General features: G+C 41.7%; 1 protein-coding gene across 2 annotated transcripts in view; it reads right to left on the bottom strand.

Annotated features, from left to right (window-relative positions):
• Positions 1-400: 400 nt before the first annotated feature.
• The window catches only part of LOC121275323 (phospholipid scramblase 1-like), an 83214-nt gene continuing 59359 nt past the window's right edge, over positions 401-24255 (bottom strand). For both annotated transcript variants that reach the window (XM_041182816.1, XM_041182815.1), the window contains 8 exons: positions 23373-23416; positions 20271-20638; positions 16792-16834; positions 14271-14491; positions 13136-13297; positions 11777-11938; positions 1273-1341; positions 401-1164 (listed from right to left, as the gene is read on the bottom strand). In XM_041182816.1, the coding sequence (XP_041038750.1) occupies positions 1309-1341; positions 11777-11938; positions 13136-13297; positions 14271-14491; positions 16792-16834; positions 20271-20638; positions 23373-23385 (1002 nt within the window). In that variant the 5' untranslated portion in view covers positions 23386-23416 and the 3' untranslated portion in view covers positions 401-1164; positions 1273-1308. The remainder of the gene's footprint in view (positions 1165-1272; positions 1342-11776; positions 11939-13135; positions 13298-14270; positions 14492-16791; positions 16835-20270; positions 20639-23372; positions 23417-24255) is intronic.

Here is a 24255-nt window from a genome sequence, read left to right as displayed (position 1 = left end):
TAACAAGTGGCGGGCGCCAATGGAATAGCTTCCCTTCTGATTTTCCTCTCCTATGTATCCAACTTGTGCTGGTTTCCCACTGATATTAAGCCTACTGTATGCAACAGACCTCATCCCAATTCCCATAGATTTACATTGCGGCATCAGCCACAGTGCTTCCATCAAGCGATTGAAATAAAAACTGACTGGCATTTGCAATTTCTGCTTAGCCAGGGTGTGCGGAGAAAACAAATTAAGTACAAATTGTTTAGACATGGAGATGTAAATTAACCACATTAGTAATTCCAAAAACATAAAAGCCATCCTCTACTCAAATGTATTGTCACTGAATGAAGAGCCTATACAAGGGCTACTTATTTTTCTCTGGAAATATAATGACCATAATAAAAACACAACACTACAATATTTATTAATTTATTAACATTTCTAGGCTATAGAGAAATATGGTTAGTATAGAAAGTTGGTATCAACAGTCAGGACGATTAAAATATTTGGATTAAACTGAAGGTTAATAAACCACTTTTATAGATCTGATCGTGGACTGTGGATACATTATTTTCTGAAAATATACAGTATTCTAAAATTAATCACACAATTAGAAAATATTCATTCTACTGCAAATTGGTCCTACGAATGGTACTCTGTAATATCTTTTTCTTTTGCTTGGAAAAGCTGTGATGAAAAATAGTGCCACGCGTCATATTTTTGTTCACATATAAACAAATGTTCCACTGCCTGAAGAATTCAAGGGCAGGTTTTCAGCTCTCACTCCTTTTTCAGAACAATACCTGCTAGGTGCACATATCTGAATAAATGTGCGCAGGGGATAGTGCACCCATAATGCAGACTACCCATCTTTGTTAAGTTAAATCCATTTAAATTAAATGGACAGAAAAATTGATTGTGCTGTGAGCAGAAATATTGCTCCTTAAAATCCTATATCCCAGAGATTAGCACTCTCTGTAAAATTAGTGGTGTTTTCAGCATCAGAGATGTCACAACCATTGCAAAGTCTAGTAAGTTCAGAACTCAGTTGAATGTGTCAATAACAATTTGATATTTTTTCAGAATTGGTATTCTAAAAGCCACAAAGCATGTCCATTATTAGCATATCTCTAGTGAAGGTGGAAGAGTGAAGATGACCTTCGCAATTTGGTTCAATTTCTGTAAATATAATAACAAAGAAAGCCATTAGTACTGAGTTGTAGAATTGATAGAAGTCAAATGCCATTAACAGGGCAAAGCAATAACTCTTGGTGCACATCTACTTACAGCAGAGATAGTTTCAGATCCTGGCCAGGTCCTTGTTCAGTTATTGTTTTTCTCAAAGAACAGATAATCCTGAAAAAACAATTCGATCCTGGTTAAATGTAACTGACCTGAATACATATGGACAAAGGAGCATACATATGAGTAATCATACAAACATAGCATTAGTAGCAGGATTAGGCCACTCACCCCTTTGAGCTTGCTACGCCATTCAATAAGATCATGGATGATCTGATTGGAACCTCAACTCCACATTCTCGCCCACCCCAGATAACCGTTCACCCTCTTGCTTATCAAGAATCTATCTAGTTCTGCCTTAAAAATATTCAAAGACTCTGCTTCCACCGCCTTTTGAGGAAGAGAGTTCCAAAGACTCTCAATCCTCGGAGAGAAAAAAATTCTCCTCATCTCTGACATAAATGGGCGGCTCCTTATTTTTAAACAGTAGCCTCAATACCAGATTCTCCCATAAGAAAAACATCTTTTCCACATCCACCCTGTCGAGACCCCTCAGGATCTAATATGAATCACTGTACATTTTTAAGCAACATTACAGTAGAAGCAAAATGTCCAGGTTAATCTGCATTGGGATGTACATCGCAGCTATTTAATCTGTTGAAAGAGGTAATAAATCACCAATAAGACCTTGGCATTCCTCATTAACCAAAGGAAATTGAATGAGAACTCTGAACATAATTCAAAAAAAAGTTACACTCTGCAATCCTTTTCATTTTTATTTCATAGGTGTCATTCCAAAGTTTCTAATAGAACGGAATGCAGATTCCTTGAAGCGTTTGATTTATAGCTGCACTTACTTATAACCTTCACTCTTTTCTTAACCACATATTTATCCAGCTCCCTATAATTGAGTTTAACAAAAATAGCATTAGTTTTTTTTCTCACAAAGGTCTGCTATGGAGGAAAGGGGGAAATCTATCAACTGTGGCTCAGTTGGTTGCACTCTTGCCTCTGGGTCAGAAGGTTGAGAGTTCAGTTCACACTCATTAGCACAAAATCTAGGCTAACATTCCACTGCAGTACTGAGGGAAGGCTGCACTGTTGGGCATGTTGGCTTTTGATGAGACGTAAAGCCGAAGCCCCCTCTGCTCTCCCAGGTGGACTTAGAAAGATTATTTGGTGCTATCTTGAAGAAAAGCAGAGTTCTCCCTCCCAATACTCATCCTTCAACCAATGTCACAAAAATAGATTATCTGCTCATTTCCCTCTTTGTTGTGGGATCTTGCTATGTGCAAATTGTCTATCATGCTTCCTACCTAACATTACAACAGTCACCACAGTTCAGAAGCACTTAACTGGCTGTAAAGAACTTTGGGGCATCCTGAGATTGTGAAAGATGCTATGTAAATCAAATATTTATTTCCTTTTCTCTACTTTCACTTGTGGCTTCCATCCTATGTTTGTGGCTACAAACATAGTCAATAAATCATTTACATCCTCATTATTGCCTGTCCGTATTAAAAAGATGAAGATCATATTCCCCTCTTGGGTTTCTTCAAATTGTCAAGTGCAAGTACCGCCTAACTTCTAATCGTTATAAAATCATAGAATGGAATTCGGCCCATCAAGTCTGTGCTGGCTCTTTCAAAAAGCTAGCAGTTGGCCCTACTCCCCTGTGCCTTCCCCATATTCCCGCAATTCTTTTCTCTTTTTATTATTTATCCAATTTCCTTTTGAAGGCTCCCTCCCAGACAGCGAATTCCAATTTCTAACCATCCATCGTGTAAAAACATTTTCCTCAGGTTGTCTCTGGTTGCAATGTTGAGTTTGTGTAAAAGGAACTATACCTTCTATTTAACTTCTGCTATGCCTGATGTACTGTTCCTTACCTAGGTCCCGAGATCCCCATTTAATCACTAAATATAACTGTATTCCTTTCTGCTCCAGCCACTTTTATAACCTATAAAGATACTGCTAAATCATGATATTAATTCATGCATATTTATTACATGGGTCATTTGATTTTAGGGGCATACATGTATAGTTTTCACCACCATTAACAGGCTGGGAGACACATATATCCTTCCTTTGTTGAGACTGAGAGCAATGCAATGCTGAATCCTAATCCTTGAGCTCCATGAGATCCTGAATCAAGTTGTGTGTAGCATGAAGTTTTACAATAACATGGTTTGGCACTAACTCTCAATTGTTTCAATGTGGGGCTCATTCTGACATGTCCCAGCATGGAAGCTCAACAATCTTCAGAAATCCAGTTTAGGGCTTCAGCTCCATTTTTCCACCCGCTCCCCACATCCCTGGATTCCTTGAGGGACCAAAAGTCTGTCTTTCCCAGTTTAAATGTATTCCACAACGAAGCATCCACAATCCTCTGGGATAGAGGACTCCAAAGATTTGACCCCTTTGAGTGAAGAAATGTCTTCTCATCTGAGTCCTAAATGATCAGCTTCTTACCCCGAGACTGTGTCCCCTTGTTTTAGATTCCCCGTTCAGTGGAAACAATCTCTCAGCATAGTGAACACATCTGGGTCGATAATGCAGTCTCAGCATAGGGGTGCTACATAGCCTTTGTGCCCAAATGGACTGACTTCACACAAAATCATAAGGGCAGCTCATTTTGAAATTCAAAAGCTTCTCTCAGCGTGTTGTTCGTGATGTGCTGCAAGAGCCAGCAGGAACAGAAATTCCTGTGTCAGAACTACAAAAGCGATTGTTCAAGTCTCCGAGCTAGAGATCCTTATTGAAGGCTAGAGCAATTAGAGAATATTGCACTTGAACTAAGTTAACTTTTGCCATTGAACAGTTCAATAGTTGATTGATTGGCCGTATGGTAAAAAAATTACAACGTTTTCATCTCTCTCTGCCTCACTGTGCCCTTTGCAATGGATGTTGTATGGCAGAAGCAACATTTCAACTGCACTATAGGGTTTGGAGTTCAGATCTGTATTAAACGTGGTACACAGCTTGGGCTGTATTTAATAGCCATGACAATGATGGTGTCCACCAACTGGAGAGCCAGTGGCAACTCCGCCACTGTGATTTCCAGAGCCCTGATGGAATTAAATTCCAACCAGGTACTTTATCTCCCTGCTGACAGGGTTGCTGGGGCCTTTGGGGTGAGGAACCTGCCTCCAAGAGGTGTTGGCCAGTCAGATGGCTGACAGCTTTTCAGTCCCAGCAGCACCAGTAGAAGCGGTGGCTGCTGCTGGGATTACAGGGGGCCATGGAAGCGCAGGAGGAGAGGCTAAGTGGGGCAGCTTTGCCGGGGCCAGTAAAGGCCACTGCGGACTGCAGGTTGGAGTCTTCCCGCAGGTGCGGCCCTTGCCACAGACAGAGCCCACCACTGGGCACAGGATGCCCAAAGAAGAAGGCCCCCCACCCTGCAGGCCTTTTCCACCCCTGCCTTAATCGGTGGGATGGGGTGTTGGACGGAGGTTGGGGGTCACAATCTGTAGCTCACTATTGGCTACGTGGCAGTTGATATTAGGCATTTCTTATACAAAGTTTGCCTATACAGGGTTATGACTTTTGATTTAGGAAGAGTACTACAGCACGTTTTATATAGACTGTTGGTTAAGTATATAAAAGATGAGGAAATCAGTAACATGAGCACACTTCACCATCATTATTAGGGTCCCCTGCAAAGAAGCATATGTGGGCTTGCAATAGTTTCAGAAAAATAAAACCCAACTGTTGTGAAAGCATTTCAAAATGGTTAGGAGAGGCATTTAAACCACTTCCTGGATAATGGCTTACTGAAGCCAAAGTTAATAGTCCATTATGCAGGGCATCTAGACACAGTGCAACCTGTGATGGACAGTAAATCAAATGGAACTTGATTGCTGGCGTCACAATACATTCCAGTGATGTAATTAAACTGCTTCAGCTCCTGGTGCTGTGGAAAGCACCCTGTCTGCATTACAAAGTAATTTCCCTGTAATCTCCCCTCACCTCACCTCTGTCACAGCCCATCCATTACTGAAACCATCTTCCATGCGTTTGTTACCTCCGTACTTAACTATTCCAATGTCCTCTGGGCTGGCTTCCTGAATTTCCTCCCTCCTTAAACTTGGGCACATCCAAAACTCTGCTGCCTGTCTCCCAACTCGCGCCAAGTCCCATTCCCCCGTCACCCCCGTGCTCACTGACATACACTGGTTCCCGATCCAGCAATATCACAAATTTAAAATTCTCACGGTTCATGGTGTCACCTCTCCCTATCTCTGTAGCTCTCTGAGATCCCTGGCCTCCTTGTATTCTTGATTTCCATCGCTTCACCATTGCTGCTTGGGCCTTCTTTTCTGGAATTGCCTTTTTAAACCTCCTGTTTCTTCACCTTTTTCTTCTCCTTTAAGATACTACAAACATATGAAATTGGAGAAGGGGTAGGCCATTTGACCCTTTGAGCCTGCTCCACCATTCAATAAGATCATGGTTGATCCGATTGTGGCCTCAACTCCACATTCCCTCCTGTCCCTGATAATCTTGACTCCCTTGTTAGCCAACTGCCTCTGCCTTAAATATATTCAATGGCCCTGCCTCCACCACTCTCTGGGGAAGAGAGTTCCAAAGACTTATGATCCTCTGACAGAAGAAAAAATTTCCTCCCTCTGTCTTAAATGGGAGACCCTTATTTTTAGCCTGTGTCCCCTAGTTCTACCTCTTTGAGTTGTCCTAACATTTCCTTGTGTGGCTTGGGCGTCAATTTTTTCCTGATAAATCAACTTCCCTGGGAAATGACTTGGGATGTTTTTTCTACATTAAATGTGCTACGTGAATGGAAACTACTGTTGTTTCTGCAGCAAAAGATTCCCATGTAAACAACTGTACATATGCAAGAGTGCACAAGCACAGTTGTTTTGAGGACGCAAACAATGCAGATTGACTGGGAACCATTAAAGTCAGCATACCAGTCAAAGGGAGAGCAACCTGTTTAGGTGCGCTATATGGGATGAGTAGGAGCTCCAAACACTCAGACGTGGGCAACTACATGGGGCATCTGCTTTCACTGAAAATGCTCCATGTTGTTAGGAGTGGTGCCGCCCACGGTTGTCAATATGGAACAGTGCCAGCTCAGTCAGTGGTGCACATGCCTCTGACAGCATGGGTGGAATTTAATGCCCTCCCCTGTGGTAAGTTTGATGGCGTGGCATTTATTTAGGGGGGGGGGGGGGGGGGGGGGGGGGGGTGGGGGTGGCGTTGGTGGGTAAGAATCCTGCTGCCATCTTGCCTCCATCCCGATTAAGTCCGTGGCAGGAAGGCCCATGGATGGGCTTCCAATCCTGCCGTCAACTGGGCCCTTTAACACTCCGTGATACAGAGAACTTGCATGTACTGTTGCTTTAGAATTGCTTGGAATATGCTTAGTTCCTCTGGGGAAAGATCTGACCCATTCCCCTCAATAAAGCATTAACAAAGGCTGGGATCAGGCTGGGTCGTAAGGTCAATGGTCTCTGGCTCATCTCCGAATTTTCCATTCCACCCACGACAACTCCTGCCATGGTCGGGACCAGAAAATCTTGGCCAAAAGTCCAGAATATTAGCAACCATTTTATGCCACTGTGAAGTGCCTTGAGATGTTTGCGTTGAAGGTACTGTATAAATGCACTTTATCATTGTCCATATCACAAATGTCACTGTGGTCAACATACATACGTGCGGATGCAAATTCCACCATTGGTATCACACATGATCTGAAACTTTGGGGATGCTAGTTCACTGAGCATCATGATTATTCTCTGATTGGTCCAGTCATGATCATTGTAATTATTTCCCATAAGTGGGAAAAAGACAGAATGATCACTGTGCTCAGTGAAGTACACTGTACAAAGCACTAGTTCGAATTGGTTTTCCTTTCTGAGCTAGACACATATGTGAAATAATTTGCCACTCAGAGTCTAGTTCTATTGACTTGTAATGGAAGGATTCATGCCTGCTCCAGTGATGGAATGATAGAAGAGTCCGTGATTGCAATACATAGGCAACAAAATCAGAAGTGTTATGGCTGATTGGTTAGTTTCAAGGTTTATCACATCAGAATCTATGGCCATTTGTAGTTAAACAAAGGGTAAATCATTCAAAGGGCAAGTCATGATTACATTAAAAAAAAACAGGGCTTATCTTACAACAGTGCACAAGATGGAGCAGGAATATACTTTCTGCCCAGTTTTGAATTTTATGCAAATATATACTTTGTGGTTGTCTTTTGGAATTGTGGCTGTTGGACAGGTTATTTTCAATTAGTTTGTTTTAAGGCTAACACTTAAGCTGCTGGTAACGCCAGACTTCCCATGATTATAAGACACTTGTTAGACCTCAGCTGGAGTATTGTGTACAGTTCTGGGCACAACACCAAATGAATGATGTGAACACATTGGAGAAAGTGCAGAAGAGGTTTACAAGAATGGTTCCAGGGATGAGAAACTTCAATAACGAAGATAGATTGGAAAGATTGGGACTGTTCTCCTTGGAGAGAAGGCGGCTAAGAGATTTGATAACGATGTTCAAAATCATGAGGGGGCTGGACAGAGTAGATAGGGAGAAGCTGTTCCCACTTGTAAAGGGATCAAGAACGAGAGAGTGCAGATGTAAAGTGATTTTCAAAACAAGCAAATGTGACATGAGAAAAAACTTTTTCACACAAGTGGCTCGGGTCTGGAATGCACTGCCTGGAAGTGTGGTGGAGGCAGGTTCAATCGAGGCATTCAAGAGGGCTATGGATGATTATTTGAATAGAAACAATGCGCAGGGGTATGGGGAAACGGCAGGGCAATGGCACTAGGTCATAATGCTCATTTGGAGAGCTGGTGCAGACACGATGGGCAGAATGATTCTGTGCCTCTCTTTTTTAAAGCCATTGGTTCATAAAGAGAAACCTGCTCTAATATAAGAAAGAAAATAGTGCCTTTCACAGCCTTGGATTGTGCCACACATTTCACAGCCAATGAAGTAATTTAGAAGTGTAAAAGCAAAATGCTGTGGAGGCTGGAAATCTGAAATAAAAACAGAAAATGCTGGAAGAACTCAGCAGGTTCCGACAGCATCTGTGGAGAGACAGACAGAGCCAATGCCTTCGAGTCTGTATAACTCTTCTTCAGTACTCTGATAAAAATAGCCCCATAAAAAATGAGATGACACCGTGGCATCACATCCATTGTATAAATTTAACTTTTATAAATGCTAGCTTTCAGAAAGAAGTAACAAACTGAAATAATCTGTAAAATAAGGAATCGTCTGTTGCACTGCCTTGTGGAATAGAATTGTTTGCTCCATAACTCCAACTAAACATTGACATGCTGTGGTTATAAAAATCTGTCTTCCATTAAATTAACAAGATCCTAATGAAATAATCCAAGAGATTGATTTAGGATGACAGCAGTTTTAATCACAACAGAATTTCCGAATGACAGTACACGCTCCCTGCTTCTAGTCCATTTACAGTGTAATCTTTTAATGATGCATGTAGTTAATCACATCGGAATTGCACAAATTATAGGAATTAGAGGCTGGATTCAAGTGGTGGGACAAATTACCTATGAGAAATAATCTTTTTTTTATTCCTACCTGCATATCTTTATATAATAGAGCTGCAGTGACCCATCAAATATTAGCATGAATTTTTCTGACATTTGGTCCTTGTAACATGACCCAAAATGCCTTACTCCCAGGTGCAGAAGATCACGCAAGCAAAAAACTAGAGATATGGATGTCTGGGTCACGCCATTGTTGCTATGGTCTCCCACTAGGGCACAGACTTTGCCTTCTGCTTTTTGTCAAAATAGCACAAATGGACCTTTCACATTTATCAGAGGAGTTGGATGGGATCTCAGTTTAAGGCCTAACCCAATGGACAGCATCTCTGACTCCCTCAGTGCTGCTCTCAAGTATTAATCAAGATTGTATCTACATGCTCAGGGAATGGGATTTGAAACCGCAGCTTTCTGATTCAGAGATGAGAGTGTGCGCTCTGAGCCATGGCTGATACACCAAAGCATCCTCCACTGGGTTATGTAGTCAGTATTAAATGGGAGAAATGTAGAGATTACATCATCATTTGGGTTTATCCTTAGTGAGGTTAGCAGAAAAGCATCAAATAAATGGAACATCAAGGAGATCAAGACAACTGCTAGGGAAACAAGGTCATGTGCCATTGTCTGGCAGCAGCAAGCCTGATTCTATATATGGTTAAAAATATGACAGCTCCATTTATAATGTTTGGATGGATTATTGAACAGTAATCTCATATAGCAATTCAAAATGCTCAACTTCCTTCTCAGGTTTTAATCTATTGTAGAGAGATCACTCTATGTATAACTTTTATAAATGCTAACTTTCAGAAAGAAGTAACAAACTGAAATAATCTGTAAAATAAGGAATTGTCTGTTGCACTGCCTTGTGGAATGGAATTGTTTGCTCCATAACTCCAACTAAACATTGACATGCTGTGGTTATAAACATCTGTCTTCCATTAAATTAACAAGATCCTAATGAAATAATCCAAGAGATTGATTTAGGATGACAACTTTGTATAAAACAGGTAAACTATTCACCTTTGAAATGGAGCAGTCAAATGAGCTCCCCTTCCTTGGCGTGTTAGCTGAGAAATCTGCCAGTGGGTTCTCTACTCCTGTCTACTGCAAGCCTACCTTCACTGGTCAATACACACATTGGGATTCCATGTGCTAGAGGATTGGCCTTGTCGGCAGCCTTGTAAATGGTGCCCCGAGTCATTTGCTCATTGTGCAAGCTTGATGCTGAAATAGGGCGCATCAAAGCCATCCTGCAGGATAATGGCTACCCCAATCGCATTGTTTGCTATATATCGCACAAACTTATGAATGGGCCTAAGGCTGCCACCTTCGGACCTGAGAAGTGCCCAGACTATCTCAGATTACCCTGGAAGAGTAAGTTGTCACAAAAATTTGAGCAATGGGTGAAGCTAGCCGTTTCACGTTGCTACTATGTAGTGGCAACACGATTGGCATATTCTACTAACAGGATGCTGTCGTCAAGCCTAAAAGACGTTCTGCGTATCACACAAATGAGTAATGTGCTGGTGTGATGCCAGGTTTTAGGTCATATGTCTCAACGACTGGTGGATCACACAGCACATCCCTTCAGCTGTTCACAACAGGCAAAGCACAGACAGTACCCAATCTGCCCGTGCTTGCAAAACTGAAAATAAGATGTCCAGCTTTGGATATGATTCCACAATTGGACAACACTAGTTGAACAATGCTGATTGTGCTAAAAATTACACTAACAACCAATTTAATATTATCAGTCAGGCTTGCAGTGTGGCTCACTTATACATGTTAGAAGCTACATCTATTCACAAACAGGATCCTGTTCTTTGCAGACAGAAGGAGCACGTCCACACATTGTGCCTTTTTGAACTAAAAACAAGCTTGGGGGACAGTCATTCCCTGGTTCATTCCTCATGGCATTGCCTTGGCCAATCAGAGTCAACCTGCCTGGTTTGAATTTAAACAAAATCTGGGCAGTTAACTGTTCCATTGTGCATTCTCAATGGCAACGCCTCTACCAATCAGAGTCCACTTGCCAAGCAATCAGCATTCCCTTCTCATGCAGTATAAATTGTTATTCCCTTTACAATTGGTATTCTTGCAAATATGTCCTGACAAGTGCAAGATAAAAAACTTTGAGAGCATGTCCCTTTTCTCAGCCATACTCAAGTTCTGTACTACCAAATGACTATAAGTAATAAAAACATTTCCTACATTGACCTTCAAAGAAGCAAAAACAACAACACCTTGTATTATACAGTGCTTTTAACGTGCCCCACGACGCTTCACAGGAGTGTTATCAAACAAACTTTGACACCGAGCCAGATAAGCAGATTATCAAAAGCTTGGTTGAACGGTAGGTAAGGAAGTTTAAGGAAGTTCTTTGAGGAGGAGCGGGAGCGATAGAGGCTAAGGAATTCCAGAGCTTCAGCCCAAGATAGCTGAAGGCACAGCTGCCATTGGCAGAGCGATTAAAATCGGGGATGCTCAAGAGACCAGGTTTGGAGAAGTGCAGAATTGGCGGGATGCAGGGTTGGAGGAAATCACAGCAAAAGGGGAGGGTGAGGAATTTGAAAACAAGGATGAGAATTTTTAAATTGCCACATTGTTCAGCCAGGAGCCAATGAAATTGAGCAAGCACGGGGGTGATAGGTATGAATTGGTGTGAGTTCGAACACAGACAGCAGAGTTTTGGATGAGCTTAAGTTTAGGGGGGGTGGGAGATGGGATTTGACAATGAGTGTGTTGGAATGATCAAGTCTAGTGGTAACAAAAGCATGGATGTGGGTTTCGTGGCAGATGAGTTGAAGCAGGGGTAGAGTTGGGTGATGTTTTGGAGCTGGAAGTAGGTGGTCTTAGTGATGACATGGATATATGGTCAAGAGGTTGTGAAATGTCTGGTTCAGTTTCAGGCAGTTGCCAGGGGCAGCGAAGGATTGATGGGTGTGGAATGGACCGAAGACAATGGTTTCAAAGGCAGCAATGCTGCACTGATTAATACTTACAATTAGAAAGCAGGCACCCAGCATAACCGCTTTAATCTTAATATCTAGATCCATGGGGAACTGGATCCCAAAGTTATCCGCATCTGTGAAAGCTTCTCTCACAAATCCAGTCCACTGCTTTGTGATTTTGCCAACTGTTTCAGTTTCATCAAGGTTTGTAACCTGTAACATGATAATAAATCCTGTAAATCTACTGGAGTTGGCATTTGGCATGTGACTGACCCCTTACATGGGCATTAGCTGTAGATTTTCCAAGTCCTAAATAGGAACTAGGAAATGACAGCAGGAATAGGCCATATGATCCCCCTGCTCTGCCACTCAGTAAGATCATGGATGATCTTCTAACTATGCTAAATCTAGTTGAGTTGTGAGCTGGAATCTTCTGTACTGGAATTTAAGTTCGGTGGCGTGGAAGTGGGAGTGATTTCCGCTTGGGGGCGGAACCACATGCAATCTTATGCTGTTCAGCTCATTAAATATGCATCCCCTGGAGCTCACTGATTCATGTGGCTGGGGCAGGCAGGAAACCACTGTCCCCACCATTACCTCACAGGCTTGAAGGTCTGGGCGCCGTATTTAAAAGGGTAACCGGACAGCCTGCACTATCCTGGTCTGGCTGTGCCGAGCCACTGGTCCGCCCTTCCCCACTAACCCTTCCTCCCTTCCTTGGCCATCTTCCATGCACCTTGGATTCCCACCCCCTCAGTCTCAAGCACAGGCCGGCATTTACGGACGCTCCCCAAAGAGGACAATGTAGCCTGCAACTCACCATTAATCTTGAAGCCAAGATCACCAGGTACACATCACTTATGTGCAATCGTAAAAGTGAATTCTCATTTCTCGTTGGCAGGGAACTTGATTTAAGGGGGGGAAATTTAATTCTGGCAAGGTGGCCTTTTGATGTGCGTGCACGACATGCAAAAGGGCTTCCTAACATCGTTCGGCAGGAAGCTCCACTCACCTTTAACCCACTTTTAAAGCCCCAAGAGCTTAATTCCTAAAATTCATCCTGCCATTGGGAAACTGATTTCTATCCTCGAGCAAGGTGAAGTTCCCCCCGCCCACCAAGCTTCCCACTGCTGGTGGGACCCAAAGATTCCAACCTTGTCACTATCACCGAAATCCACTCCCACTAATACCCCTTCCATTTAACCCAGATTCATTTTCTAAAACTATGTCCAAAAACAGACTGCAACAGGTGGAAGCCCAGCTAAGTCATTTAAAAGTACTTAAAAAAATAATTAAAAGGTTCCCTATGGGCCAGGTGGGGCAGGGCTACCCATATCTCCGCAAAACTGGACTACAACCTGCAAGCAGATCAGGAAACTGAAAAATGCATTCGGTTAAAAGGTAAAGTACCTTGAAGTCAATATCGCTGCAACAGTTGCAGACACAACAAGGGCCGATAATCTTCAAAACAGGCTCTTTCTTCTCGTTTTGAATGGTGAATTTTGGCAGACATAGGTCCCATGTTTGGATGACATATCCGACTGGCTGACCAGGTGGTGCCATCACTTCCATCTGTGAAGAAAACGTAGAATAGGAAATACATATACTCACACAATGGTCATTATGAACAACAAGCAGCACCAGAGGAATTCTTTGATCAAAGTGAAGGGACTAGGGAAAGAACATTGATAGGGCAAGTCTAAAACAGCTAGTTTCAGCTTTGAGTGATATAACCTTCCCTTTTTACCTATGAACAACAGAAGAGGAGAGGGGGGGAAGAGAGAAAGTGAGAGAGTGAGAGAAAGAGAGTGTGAGTTAGAGAGAATGATTTAAAAGAGAGACAGAAATAGATTGAGACAGAAAAACAGTGAGAGTTAGAGCGAGAGAGAGAAACAAAGAGAGAAGGAGTGAGAGAGAGAGAGAGAAACAAAGAGAGAAGGAGTGAGAGAGAGAGAGAGAAACAAAGAGAGGAAGAGCGAGAGAGAGAAACAAAGAGAGAAAGACAGAGAGACAAAGATAGGGAGATACACACAAAGCCAGGGAGACACATAGAACCAGAGAGAAACATAGCAAGAGAGAGAAAAAGAGAGGTGGAGCAAGGCAGAGAGAGAGAGAGGTAGACAGAGGGTGGAATTTAATGCCAACTCCATGGTTGGTTCGATGTTGGAGGGGGGGCGTTTAATGAGGTGGGATGGAGGCGCCTTCCTGCCTCCACCCTAATTAAGTCCATGGTGGGAAGGCTATGGGCTTAGGGTTTAGCCTGGTTGAATAGATAGGCTTTGAGAAGAGTGAAACTGGTGGGGGGGGGACATAAGTGGGGTAAAGGATTTATGGATCAGTTGCAGAGAGAGAGACTAATGGCAGTTTAATGCGTTGCTGCCAGCAATGGAAAAAAAAGAGAAACAAATGTGAATGAGACAGAAACTGACACAGTTTCAAGAAAAGAAGACTTTTTATTTTAATTTTGTCTAGGAGCAACACCGTGTGAGATTAACTGGCTTGAAGATATTTGGCGATCTTACAAACTACCTCACATGTCACTAACCTCCTGCAAACAGCATGGACAGCAGCAGCCAGCACACCTCAGGGGCCGGTACAAGCTCATTACTTCTTGCCCCAAGTTGTCAATAATCTTCATGTCAAAGGAACGCATGTTCCCACAGCAATTCCGATTACAGAAGTCATTTTCTTCAGCAGCAAAGTAGACCAGTTGGCCAACGCTGTTCTTAATTTGATACTTGTTGTTGGTCTCAAATCCAGTTAAGACTAAAGCAAACAGAATGATGAAAATGTTGGTAAATTAGAGAAAAATATGCTGACTTCAAAGTATACTATTGTGCCAATGATAAATAAGATGAGGAACAAAGGGCAAAACACAACCCAGGACAAAGCAAGCGAGAGGACAAGATGTCTCAAGTAATGTTATGGTGACACCATTTCAACAGCTTGGAGATTTGAGCAAGATGAATGAAAGGCAGAGGGAAAGAGTTCATGATTCATCACTGTTATTAGGATGATTGCTGGGAAGAGATACTGCTGTTATGAGGAGAGACTTGAGATACCACAACCACTTCCACTAGAGCAGAAAGAGGAGCCACAAGGAGACTCTCAGTCAAGGTTTTTAAAATTAGGAAGGGTTTTTACAGGGTGGATAGGGAAAGACCTATTCCTCTGGCTGCAGAGTCAATGACACAAGGTTGTTAATTTAAATATTGTGACTTTCAGGTAAAGTTGCGAGAAATTTCTCTACGCATGGATTTGTTAAAGCATTAAAAGCTGAGCTGCAGGGACTAGCTGAGGAAGAGACCATTGAAGGGACAAGTAGATTTCAAGACTGTGGTGTTGCAGGGCATGATTTCAAAATTTGCAGATTATCTGAAGATTGGAAATGTTGTCAATTGTGATGGGGATAGTCTTGAACTTCAAAAGGACATTGACATGTTGGTGGATTGGGCAGACAAGTGGCAGATGAAGTTCAATGTAGAGAACTGTGAGATGATTCATTTTGGCAGGGAAGATATGGTGAGACAATATAAAATAAAAGCCTCCAAAGGAGATGCAGGAACAGAGGAACCTCAGTGCATATGTACATAGGCCATTGAAGATGGCAGGGCATGTTGAGAGAGCAGTGAATAAAGCATGTAGTATCTTAGACTTTATTAATAGGGGCATTGAGTACAAGAGCAAGGAGGTCATGTTGAATTTGTATAAGACACTAGTTAGGCTTCATCTGGAGAGGTTGGGACTGTTTTCCTTGGAGAAAAGGAGACTTGATAGAGGTATCCAAGTTCCTGAGGGGTACAGACAGGGTAAATAGTGAGAAACTGTTCCCACTGAAGAAAACATCAAGAACTAGAGGGCAAAGATTCAAAATAATTGGCAAAAGGAGTAAATGTGATGTGAGGAAAAGTTTTTTCACCCAGAGAGTGGTTGGAGTCTGGAACAAACTTTCTGAAAAGGTGTGGGAGGCAGGTTTGAACGAGGTATTCAAAAGGGAATTAGATTGTTGTATGAAAAGAGAGAATGTGCAAGGTTACAGGGATAAGGCAGGGGAGTGGGATTAGATGGAACGCTCTTTCAGAGAGCCAGTGCAGACTCGATGAGCTGAATGGCCTCCTTCTGCACTGTAAAGATTCTGTGATACTGTAAAGATTGGCAAGAGGGGAATAATCTTATGAAGGGAAAGCAGGTCAGCAGGATTAGTTTTGGATAGCTCTAGAAAAGCACTGGAACAGACACAGTGAACCAACTGCTCTCATCTGATGCTGTAAACGTCAGTGTTTACGGAGCTCCTGTCTAAACACAGGATTAATAATTTAGAAGCAGCATTGGCATAAACAAAGTAGAATAAATGTTCCCAAGAGTGAAAAGGATATCCACAATGTATGGATTACATAGCAGTCTTCTGAAGGGATAACAAAGCCCAGGCACTAATGGGGAGCAGCCTAGAGTTATGAACCCTACCTCCTTATAGGGATTCAGCCTGAAAAGAAGTTTACTCGTTGGTGAGATTGTTTTCTGCTACTCCAAGTTTGCAACTATGCGTTCTGCCTTACACATTTGAAAGACAAACCCTGTCTAAGTATTAGAAATGGAAGCACTGCCCCATATATTCGAAGTACAAACTTTATCCATTGTTTAGAATTAAACTGCCACATGCCAGAAATGCAAGATGCCTCTTACATGTTAGAACTGATAGTTCTGCTGCACGTAAGAACTAGATCAAGCACTGGAGCACACAGAAAGCTGGATTTACACAAACACTTGTCACATGTGGAAAAAAAACAAGACATTGAGATTTATTGATCAGTGTAAATACTTTTTATAAATGTACTTTTTATAAATGTACTTCTTATAAATGTACTTAAAATGTGGCACAGGTCTTGCCGTTCTAACATACAAGACAACACTTGAAGTTGTAATGCATGATCTCATCCATAAGTCAAACAAGAATTGGAGCTGGGCAAATAAGAAAAGAAAATCGGGCAGGGTGTGAAGTAGATTTACTCTCACCCAAAGCTGATTTCACCGCCCCCCCTCCGTGTTTCATCCCTACAGCAACTTACCTTCCAACAGCTCCACCTGCTGGTGAACCAGGAGCTGGTCGATCTGTGACAGAAACAGAACATTCATTTTCTTTATTTAAACAAATGAAAGGAAATTTCATGAAAAGGAATGATCATTCATTTTAATCGCAACAACCTCAAATGGTAATTTTGGCCATTTGGAGCATTGACATTCGAACAGCCCTATATATACATCCAATATATTATAATTATAATGACTTCCATTTACAGGTAATCGCTTAATATGCCTGCATTAAAATTGTGGACAAAGTGAGTGTTCAGCTGTTAATCTCACAAACAGTAATTTTTAGGCTATATTTATTCTAAACTGAAAACCTAGCTTATGGATAAAACTAAGGCTTTCAAAAAGACTGTAAAGAATACAGTCAACCGTGACTTGCATTTATATAGCATCTTTAATATCGTAAATAGACCCAAGATTGTACCACATTTGGGCCTCTGCTATAATGTAAGTGTTAAACCAATGAGAGCAGCACTGTTCACTGTGTGGGCTTTTCTGCTGAGAGTCCACATCATTCATTCCTTTAAGTTGCTTTTCCCGGATTTCCACAGCCCTCCTGCCAAAGTATCAGGAGGATTGCCATCGAAATTGCCTTTAACCGCAAACTCTAACTGAGTCATCACTGACAGGCACCAATGGACACCACCTTGGCATAACTGGTATTGTGGTCTGTAAATTTGCATGGCCTACACAATTTAGATCAGATTCTATGCCTCATTTCATTTCTAGCAGTGCAGTGGATGACACCTGATGAGCTCTGGTCTTTTGCTTGTTCAGCTGGATGTCTGATATGCGAAGAAACCTAACAAGGTGCTAAAGTGCCCTTAGGTGACTAAGAAATCCATTTATGTAGACTTGCTTAAAGGCTAAAAACTGCGGATGCTGGAAATCCAAAACAAAAACAAAAATACTTGGAAAAACTCAGCAGGTCTGACAGCATCTGTGGAGAGGAACACAGTTAATGTTTCGAGTCCGTAGACTTGCTGTTTACCTGACAAGTAGCATGCACTGCTTCCCTATAGGAAGACCATGCAGTTACCCAATTACAGAGAGCCATAAGTAAAGATTTGCATAGGGTCTCCAAATATGTGTAATAGTGATGCTGGAGTTTAACTTTAATCAGTTGGTGACCACACATCTAACTTACATGGGGTCTGGAGGGTGGAACAAATGTATCAGCATCCTTCTATGGTGTTTGTGCAGTGCAGTGTGTCAGTTCTTCAGTTCCAACTGTCCAATATCCTTATTTTCCCTCCCTGAACCTCTCCTCTCCTCTACCTCTCTTTCCTCCTTTAAGACTGACCTTAAAATCTACCCTATTTCTTCTGTTCTTATTTGAAGTGGAAGTTCAGCCATGATTGTACAGAATGGTGAAGTAGACATGAAGTGCCAAATGGGCTACTGCTGCACCTACTGCTACTTATATTACTGCTCCTATTTCTTATATTCTTACCTCTTTGTGCAAGCTTTTGGCCACCTGTCCCAATATCTCCTCAAATGGCTTTGTGTTAAATTTGCGTGATAATGCCCCTCCGAAGCATCTTGGGACTTGTTATGGTGCTAAAGGTGCTCTTAAATGCAAGTCACTAGTGTTATTATTCTTTACAGTCTATTTTGAAAGCCTTAGTTTTCCATAGGCTAGATTTCAGCTTAGAATAACTATAGCCTGGAAATAATTGTTTGCGATATTAGCAGACAAACACTCAGGGAGCTTGTGGAACATCCTTCTGTCTATAATTTTAACGCAGACTTTAAGTTGCTCATTTCAAGTAGGTTACCCTCTGTACTGCAACAATGGACAAAGTAACATCAGAGAAAGGCATCACAGGAAACTGTGAATTGTTGCATTTTGGCACAAGAAACAATGTGAGTATATCCTAATTGGCAGGGTTTAATTTGAAGGAGAGCAAGAAAGATAAGTCCAAGGCGCCTGATACAAAACTTTCTAAAAGTGAGAGGAGTACAGTTTTAAAACATCATAAGATGGCGAATGAGATTTGGCATTTTATTTAGGCTTCAGTTGAAATGTCATGTGCAATTTCGAGCAGTGCATTATAGAAAGGGTATTGGAAAAAGAGTACAGTGGTGAGTTACCTGACTGATGGAAGGGATGAGAGACTATAGCTATGAAGGATTGACAGGGTAGGGCCTTTTTCATTGGAACAAAGAATGCCAGGAGGAAATGTCTCATGCAGGGTTCAAAATTATGGGAGAGTTAATTTGAAACGTCATTACCACAGACTGGAAAATCCATAATGTGGGGACATAGCCTACATGGTTTAAAGGTTTATTTATCTAAAAATCAGCTTCCATTGTGGCCAAGGGCTGAATTGAGGTAAGTTTTGCAATTAATCATTTTAAGTATAAAAACCTAAAAAAATAGAAAGAACAGGGTAGAATAATATACTGATCATTAATTTAGGCTCTTTATGTTGCCAGGGTACAAAGTTTAAACGTTTGATCATTTGTGTGGATGAGATATGGCATTTCTTAAATTTTGTGGTTTTACATCTTAATTCAGTTAGGTGTTTTGAGGCTTGTAGCTGATAGCCAATATGAGATCTGTCTGGGTAACATGTTGTGAAGCTTGGAGTTCAGCCATGGTCTCACAAAAGAATGCCAATGTTGACTGCATCTGTTTTCGAGTGTCTCTAGACTGCATTTGAGTAAAGCACCAGAATAACAATACTAATTAGGGATAAAAACAGAAAATGCTGGAAAAACCCAGCTGGTCTGGCAGCATCTGTGGAGAGAGAAACAGAGTTAATGTTTTGAGTCCGTACAGATAACTGATATGTTATAATAAATATGTTAATACATATATGTAAATATCATATGATAAATATGATAAATAGTCCATCTATATATATATATATATATATATATACATATATATCAGATGGGGGATTGAAAGGAAGAGAAAATTCTGGCCAGTTGTGAAGACCCACATGAACAGGGAATAACAGAACTTAGTAAGGTTTTTGATAATACTCCAATTGTGGTTATGACACAGAGCAGAGTAATAATTAATAACAAACAGTAAGCAATGATACAAGTCAGCAACTATAACAATACATTTTCTTCTGCCTCAGCCACCCTCCAAGGGAGGAACCCTTTAGATTTATTTTATAAACCAAAAAGCCCCACTGCCTCAGAGGTGGTAAGAGCCAATGCTCCACATTCTCAGGGCCCAGTGCCACCAAGGGTGTCCCAGTGAGTTAATGGAATTTACTTAATTAGACTCTATGGCACTTTGTTAAACCAATGCCAAAAACATCTGCTGAATATTCAGTCATAAGATACACACAAGAGCTGACCAAATAACATCGACACTTCAGTCAAATCTTACAGATGAACTCCCATTCTTCGTATGTGCTGCTGCTAACTGAGCAAAAGTTCCTACTTGTTCAACAATGCACACTTTGTTTAAAAGGATATCATCAAACTTTTCATTTACCTGTGCAAGATACTCCAGGCCTGGTGGGCAATTTGGGATACCACTTGGTAATGGCATCATCTGAAGAGCTCCTTTTTGTCCTGGAGGAACTTGATTGCCATAGGCTCCAGGCGGATGGACAACAGGAGGCTGTGCACCAGGAGGATAGGCACCAGGATGATAGGCACCAGGAGGGTAGGCACCCGGAGGGTAGGCACCAGCAGGATAGGCACCAGCAGGATAGGCACCAGCAGGATAGGCACCAGCAGGATAGGCACCATATGGATAGAGATCAGGTGAGAAGGCAACAAAAGGTTGGGTCCCAGGCGGATGGGCACCGGGGGGCTGGGTTCCAGGCGGCTGTGTCTCAGAAGGCTGAGGATCAGTTTCTAAAAACATAACATTTAAAAACAAGCAACATATATGAATGTCTTTAGAAATCAAATCTTTGCAGGTCTAATGGAACCATCTATTGACCAAAAAAAAAGTCTTATTAATCCAGCAAACACTCCATTTGCATTAATACTTCTTTGAAGAATTATATTTGGCCTGAAGCACCTCCTCCTCTCTCCACAGATGCTGCCAGACCTGAGTATTTCCAACACTCTCTGCTTTTATTTCTCTCTTTTCTACTTTAGTCACTTAAAAAGGCAATGGAACAATAAAAAAAAAAAGTGACGTGTATGTTTTAGGAATTTTAACATTGAAGGATTTATTTTGGCAGGAAGCAAAGCCAAGGGAGCGTGGGAAGAGGGGAGGTCCAGCATAAGAGTAACTTGAAATGAAAATGTATTAATATTAAGTCTAGCAAATGCTGTGTGACTTCTACTTCTACTGTGCAAGCCAGCAGATGATGCTGTTTCTTTCAGATGGTCAAGAAGTCTAACCAGATCACCACAATGTAAGGAATTTTGACCCCACATTGTAATGCTGACACAGAATTCCCAGAGCTGGCAGGATCCAGGCATAACCAGATCCAATTTTATTTCCCAGTTGGGTTCTTCTGGACTCATACAGGTGTTACAGAGAGTCCAGCAGAGTTCTGGAGGAAAGTTGGGTTACTGTATTAGAGGCATATACAAGAGCCAAGTCACCATCCCCACTTTATCTTTTAGGAAGCTGCCTATCTCTCTTCCTCATTGCCCCAGTGCTTTTTTCATTACGAAGTTGCTACATTTACAGGTGATATTAAACTACTATGGGGCAAGGGAATCATAGGAGGCTGCAAGGAATTACAGACTGAGTTTCACAAAATATTAAGAGTGCAAAACAAATTTAATGCAGACAATTATAAAATGTCACACATAAGAGGGAAAAATGGACCACACACTACTCCATGAATGATGCTGGAATAGTCTAGGATGAAGTTGAATGAGAGCTAGGAGTCTTAGTAAACCCGATGCTTTAGTAAACCAATACAGAGCAATAGTCACCAAAGAACATAAGAAATAGGAGCTGGCTTTCCTCTTGCCCTGATCCCTAGGAACAATTGTAAATGTCCAGATGAAGATTTCATTGTAATTAATAATAGGTGCTTCTCAGTCAGTTGATAGACCACAAGGTACACTCCCGTGGGCATGGGTTCAATCTCCATGTGACACGATAATCTCCATAACCTATTGGTAGATTTCTTCCTTTATAACCATACTACAAAGCAGGAGGGAAATGAATATTTTTGGAATGGAGCGTATCTCTGAATGTAAACAATGCTTTCCTTACATTCCGATGACTACATACCGAAGCTGACAGACCTGTTTCACTTAATAGTTGGAAAACAGATTGTCACAGGTATTGAGGTTGAAATTTATTTGAGCGCATTTCCTGCAACACAACAGTGACTTCAGAAGTACTTTGTTAATTATAAAGTACTTTGAAACTTTCTGGAGTCACAGAAGACGCTATAGAAATTTAAGTCTTTCCTTCTTTCGTGCAGGCTGCAAGCATGTTAACTGGGAGACCTGAAATTGGGCCCAGTATCTCATTTCAGTCAGTGAGGCAAGCCGCCAGGAACTGTTGCACCTCATCCATCCCAGCGCACTGGCTTGCTTCAGGTTTCCTTGGGGTGCAGGGTGTAGCTCTGCTCAATTGGGTCATGTCAGGCCCAGCTATCCATTCAGAAAACAGGCGTGCTGATGATCGATATTTTGGTGTGGCAGCTACACTGGGACCAGGATAAACTGCCCCCCACCCCCACCTCCAACGGTGCTCAGCACCACCCACTGACAGGACACCAATTCATGTGCCCTTTTCTAGAGTTTCAGGTGCATCATTCACCAGATGGCTGGAGGGGTTGGGCAGCAGTCAGCAGCCCATGATGGGCAGGGGCTGGCCATTGTGGGAAAGGGAATTGTCTGGCATGGGGGTAGGAATGTGTTACAAAGCAAGGAGGTAGGCATGTAGGCAGAGCATAGAGTAAGAGTAGACAGGAAATTGAGTGTATTGTATCCAATAACATAGCAGCGCAGACTGCCATCATATTACACATCCAAATTAATACACTTTTTTAAAAAGATACTAGTGGCTTATGTTTATCCTTCATTGCTATGTGGAAATCTGAGCTGACACGTAACATTAAGCTCTCCCTTTCCAATAAAACTAAGCTGCATACTTTAATAGCTGGATTGCACAATGTTTTAATTACGTCTTTGAAATTCAGCACAATGGACGAAAATAACATCAAGTTTTGAACTGACATATTGGGATAGAAATCTGTTTTGTGCATCTGTAAGACAGGTGGAACCACATTCGTGCCATATTATATATATACACATGATATTCAGTTCCGGTACCTTCAACAGAACTAAATACTATGTGGGGCATATAAAAGACATACTATGTGATACCATTCATTTTGCACTTACATCCAAGAAGAAATTCTACCCCGTTAACGATATTATGCAAGGGAATTTATATCAATCTGTTACAGATTAAATTTACAGAATGTAAACCCATCTGTTAAGAAGAAGGGTCCTTAACCAAAACATGAGGCTGTTTTTTCTTGTCCCAGGTGTTGCTGTGCATGTTCAGTATAGTCTGTTTTTGTTAAAGAATTAACTTGGACTTTGCCGCTTTTCAAACTAAAGTGGAGTTTTACTCGAGTTCAGTTTGTAAACTATTTCTTACCTGGGTCAGCCATCACTCAACGTACTTTCTTTCACGGTGATCAACTAAAGAGAGGAAACAAAATGGAAATATTACTCTCAGCCAGTTTCTAATTCTATCTGTTTCAGAGATCACATCTTTACACGAGAAAAAACCTTTTAACGAGCACAATCTCTATCTATCAGCAATCCCTCATGCCGAGGAGGATTCTTTCTTGGGTGTGAGCGAGATGTCAGTGCTGGTTATGAGTTCGCAGATGGCTTATAAGCCCTATCTCGGCCTTGTAGGTTCTCTCCTGGGGTGTTGGCTGGTGGAGGTGGTGGAGGATCATTGGCTTGGGCAGCTGCCCTCGCTTTCCATCACTCCCTCCGTTCTCTCTCGGTGGCTGTTCTTGTTGATCAGGAAGGTCTTGATGCCATTTTTGATGATGAATCACTATTTTGGTCACAAATAGGCACCTGTTTGATAAATATTGATGTTTATAGAGCAAACCTCCTGCTCTCTAAGAAACGGTGCCTTTCAGGAAACCATAGAATTTGGCAGGCATTGTATTGTAAACCCTTAGCAGAAGGCTGTACGCTTTCTGTTTCTGTCTCTCTTCAGGAAAAGCAATTTTTAGCAGTCAGGGACTGAGGTAAAACAATGATGTACACATTCCAAAACTGATAAGGAGTCTTCAGGTGCCTTGTGTTCCCTTTTATCTGTATGAATGCCTGGTAAGGGCTAGCAAATGACCCTCTGCATGAGGTAAACTAAAAAGTGGCCTTGAGCTAAATGATGGACGGGGGTTAGGAGGTGATCATCCTGACGGGTCCCTGTCCCGTTTTCATTGGTTAGAAAGGTCCAAACAAGTGATTGTCATAGGGTCAACTAGTAGCCCCTAAATAAAGTATATTAACGAGTG

This window comes from Carcharodon carcharias, chromosome 2 (genome assembly GCF_017639515.1).
Source record: "Carcharodon carcharias isolate sCarCar2 chromosome 2, sCarCar2.pri, whole genome shotgun sequence".
NCBI lineage: Eukaryota > Metazoa > Chordata > Chondrichthyes > Lamniformes > Lamnidae > Carcharodon > Carcharodon carcharias.
This window is presented reverse-complemented; position numbering and strand designations above follow the sequence as displayed.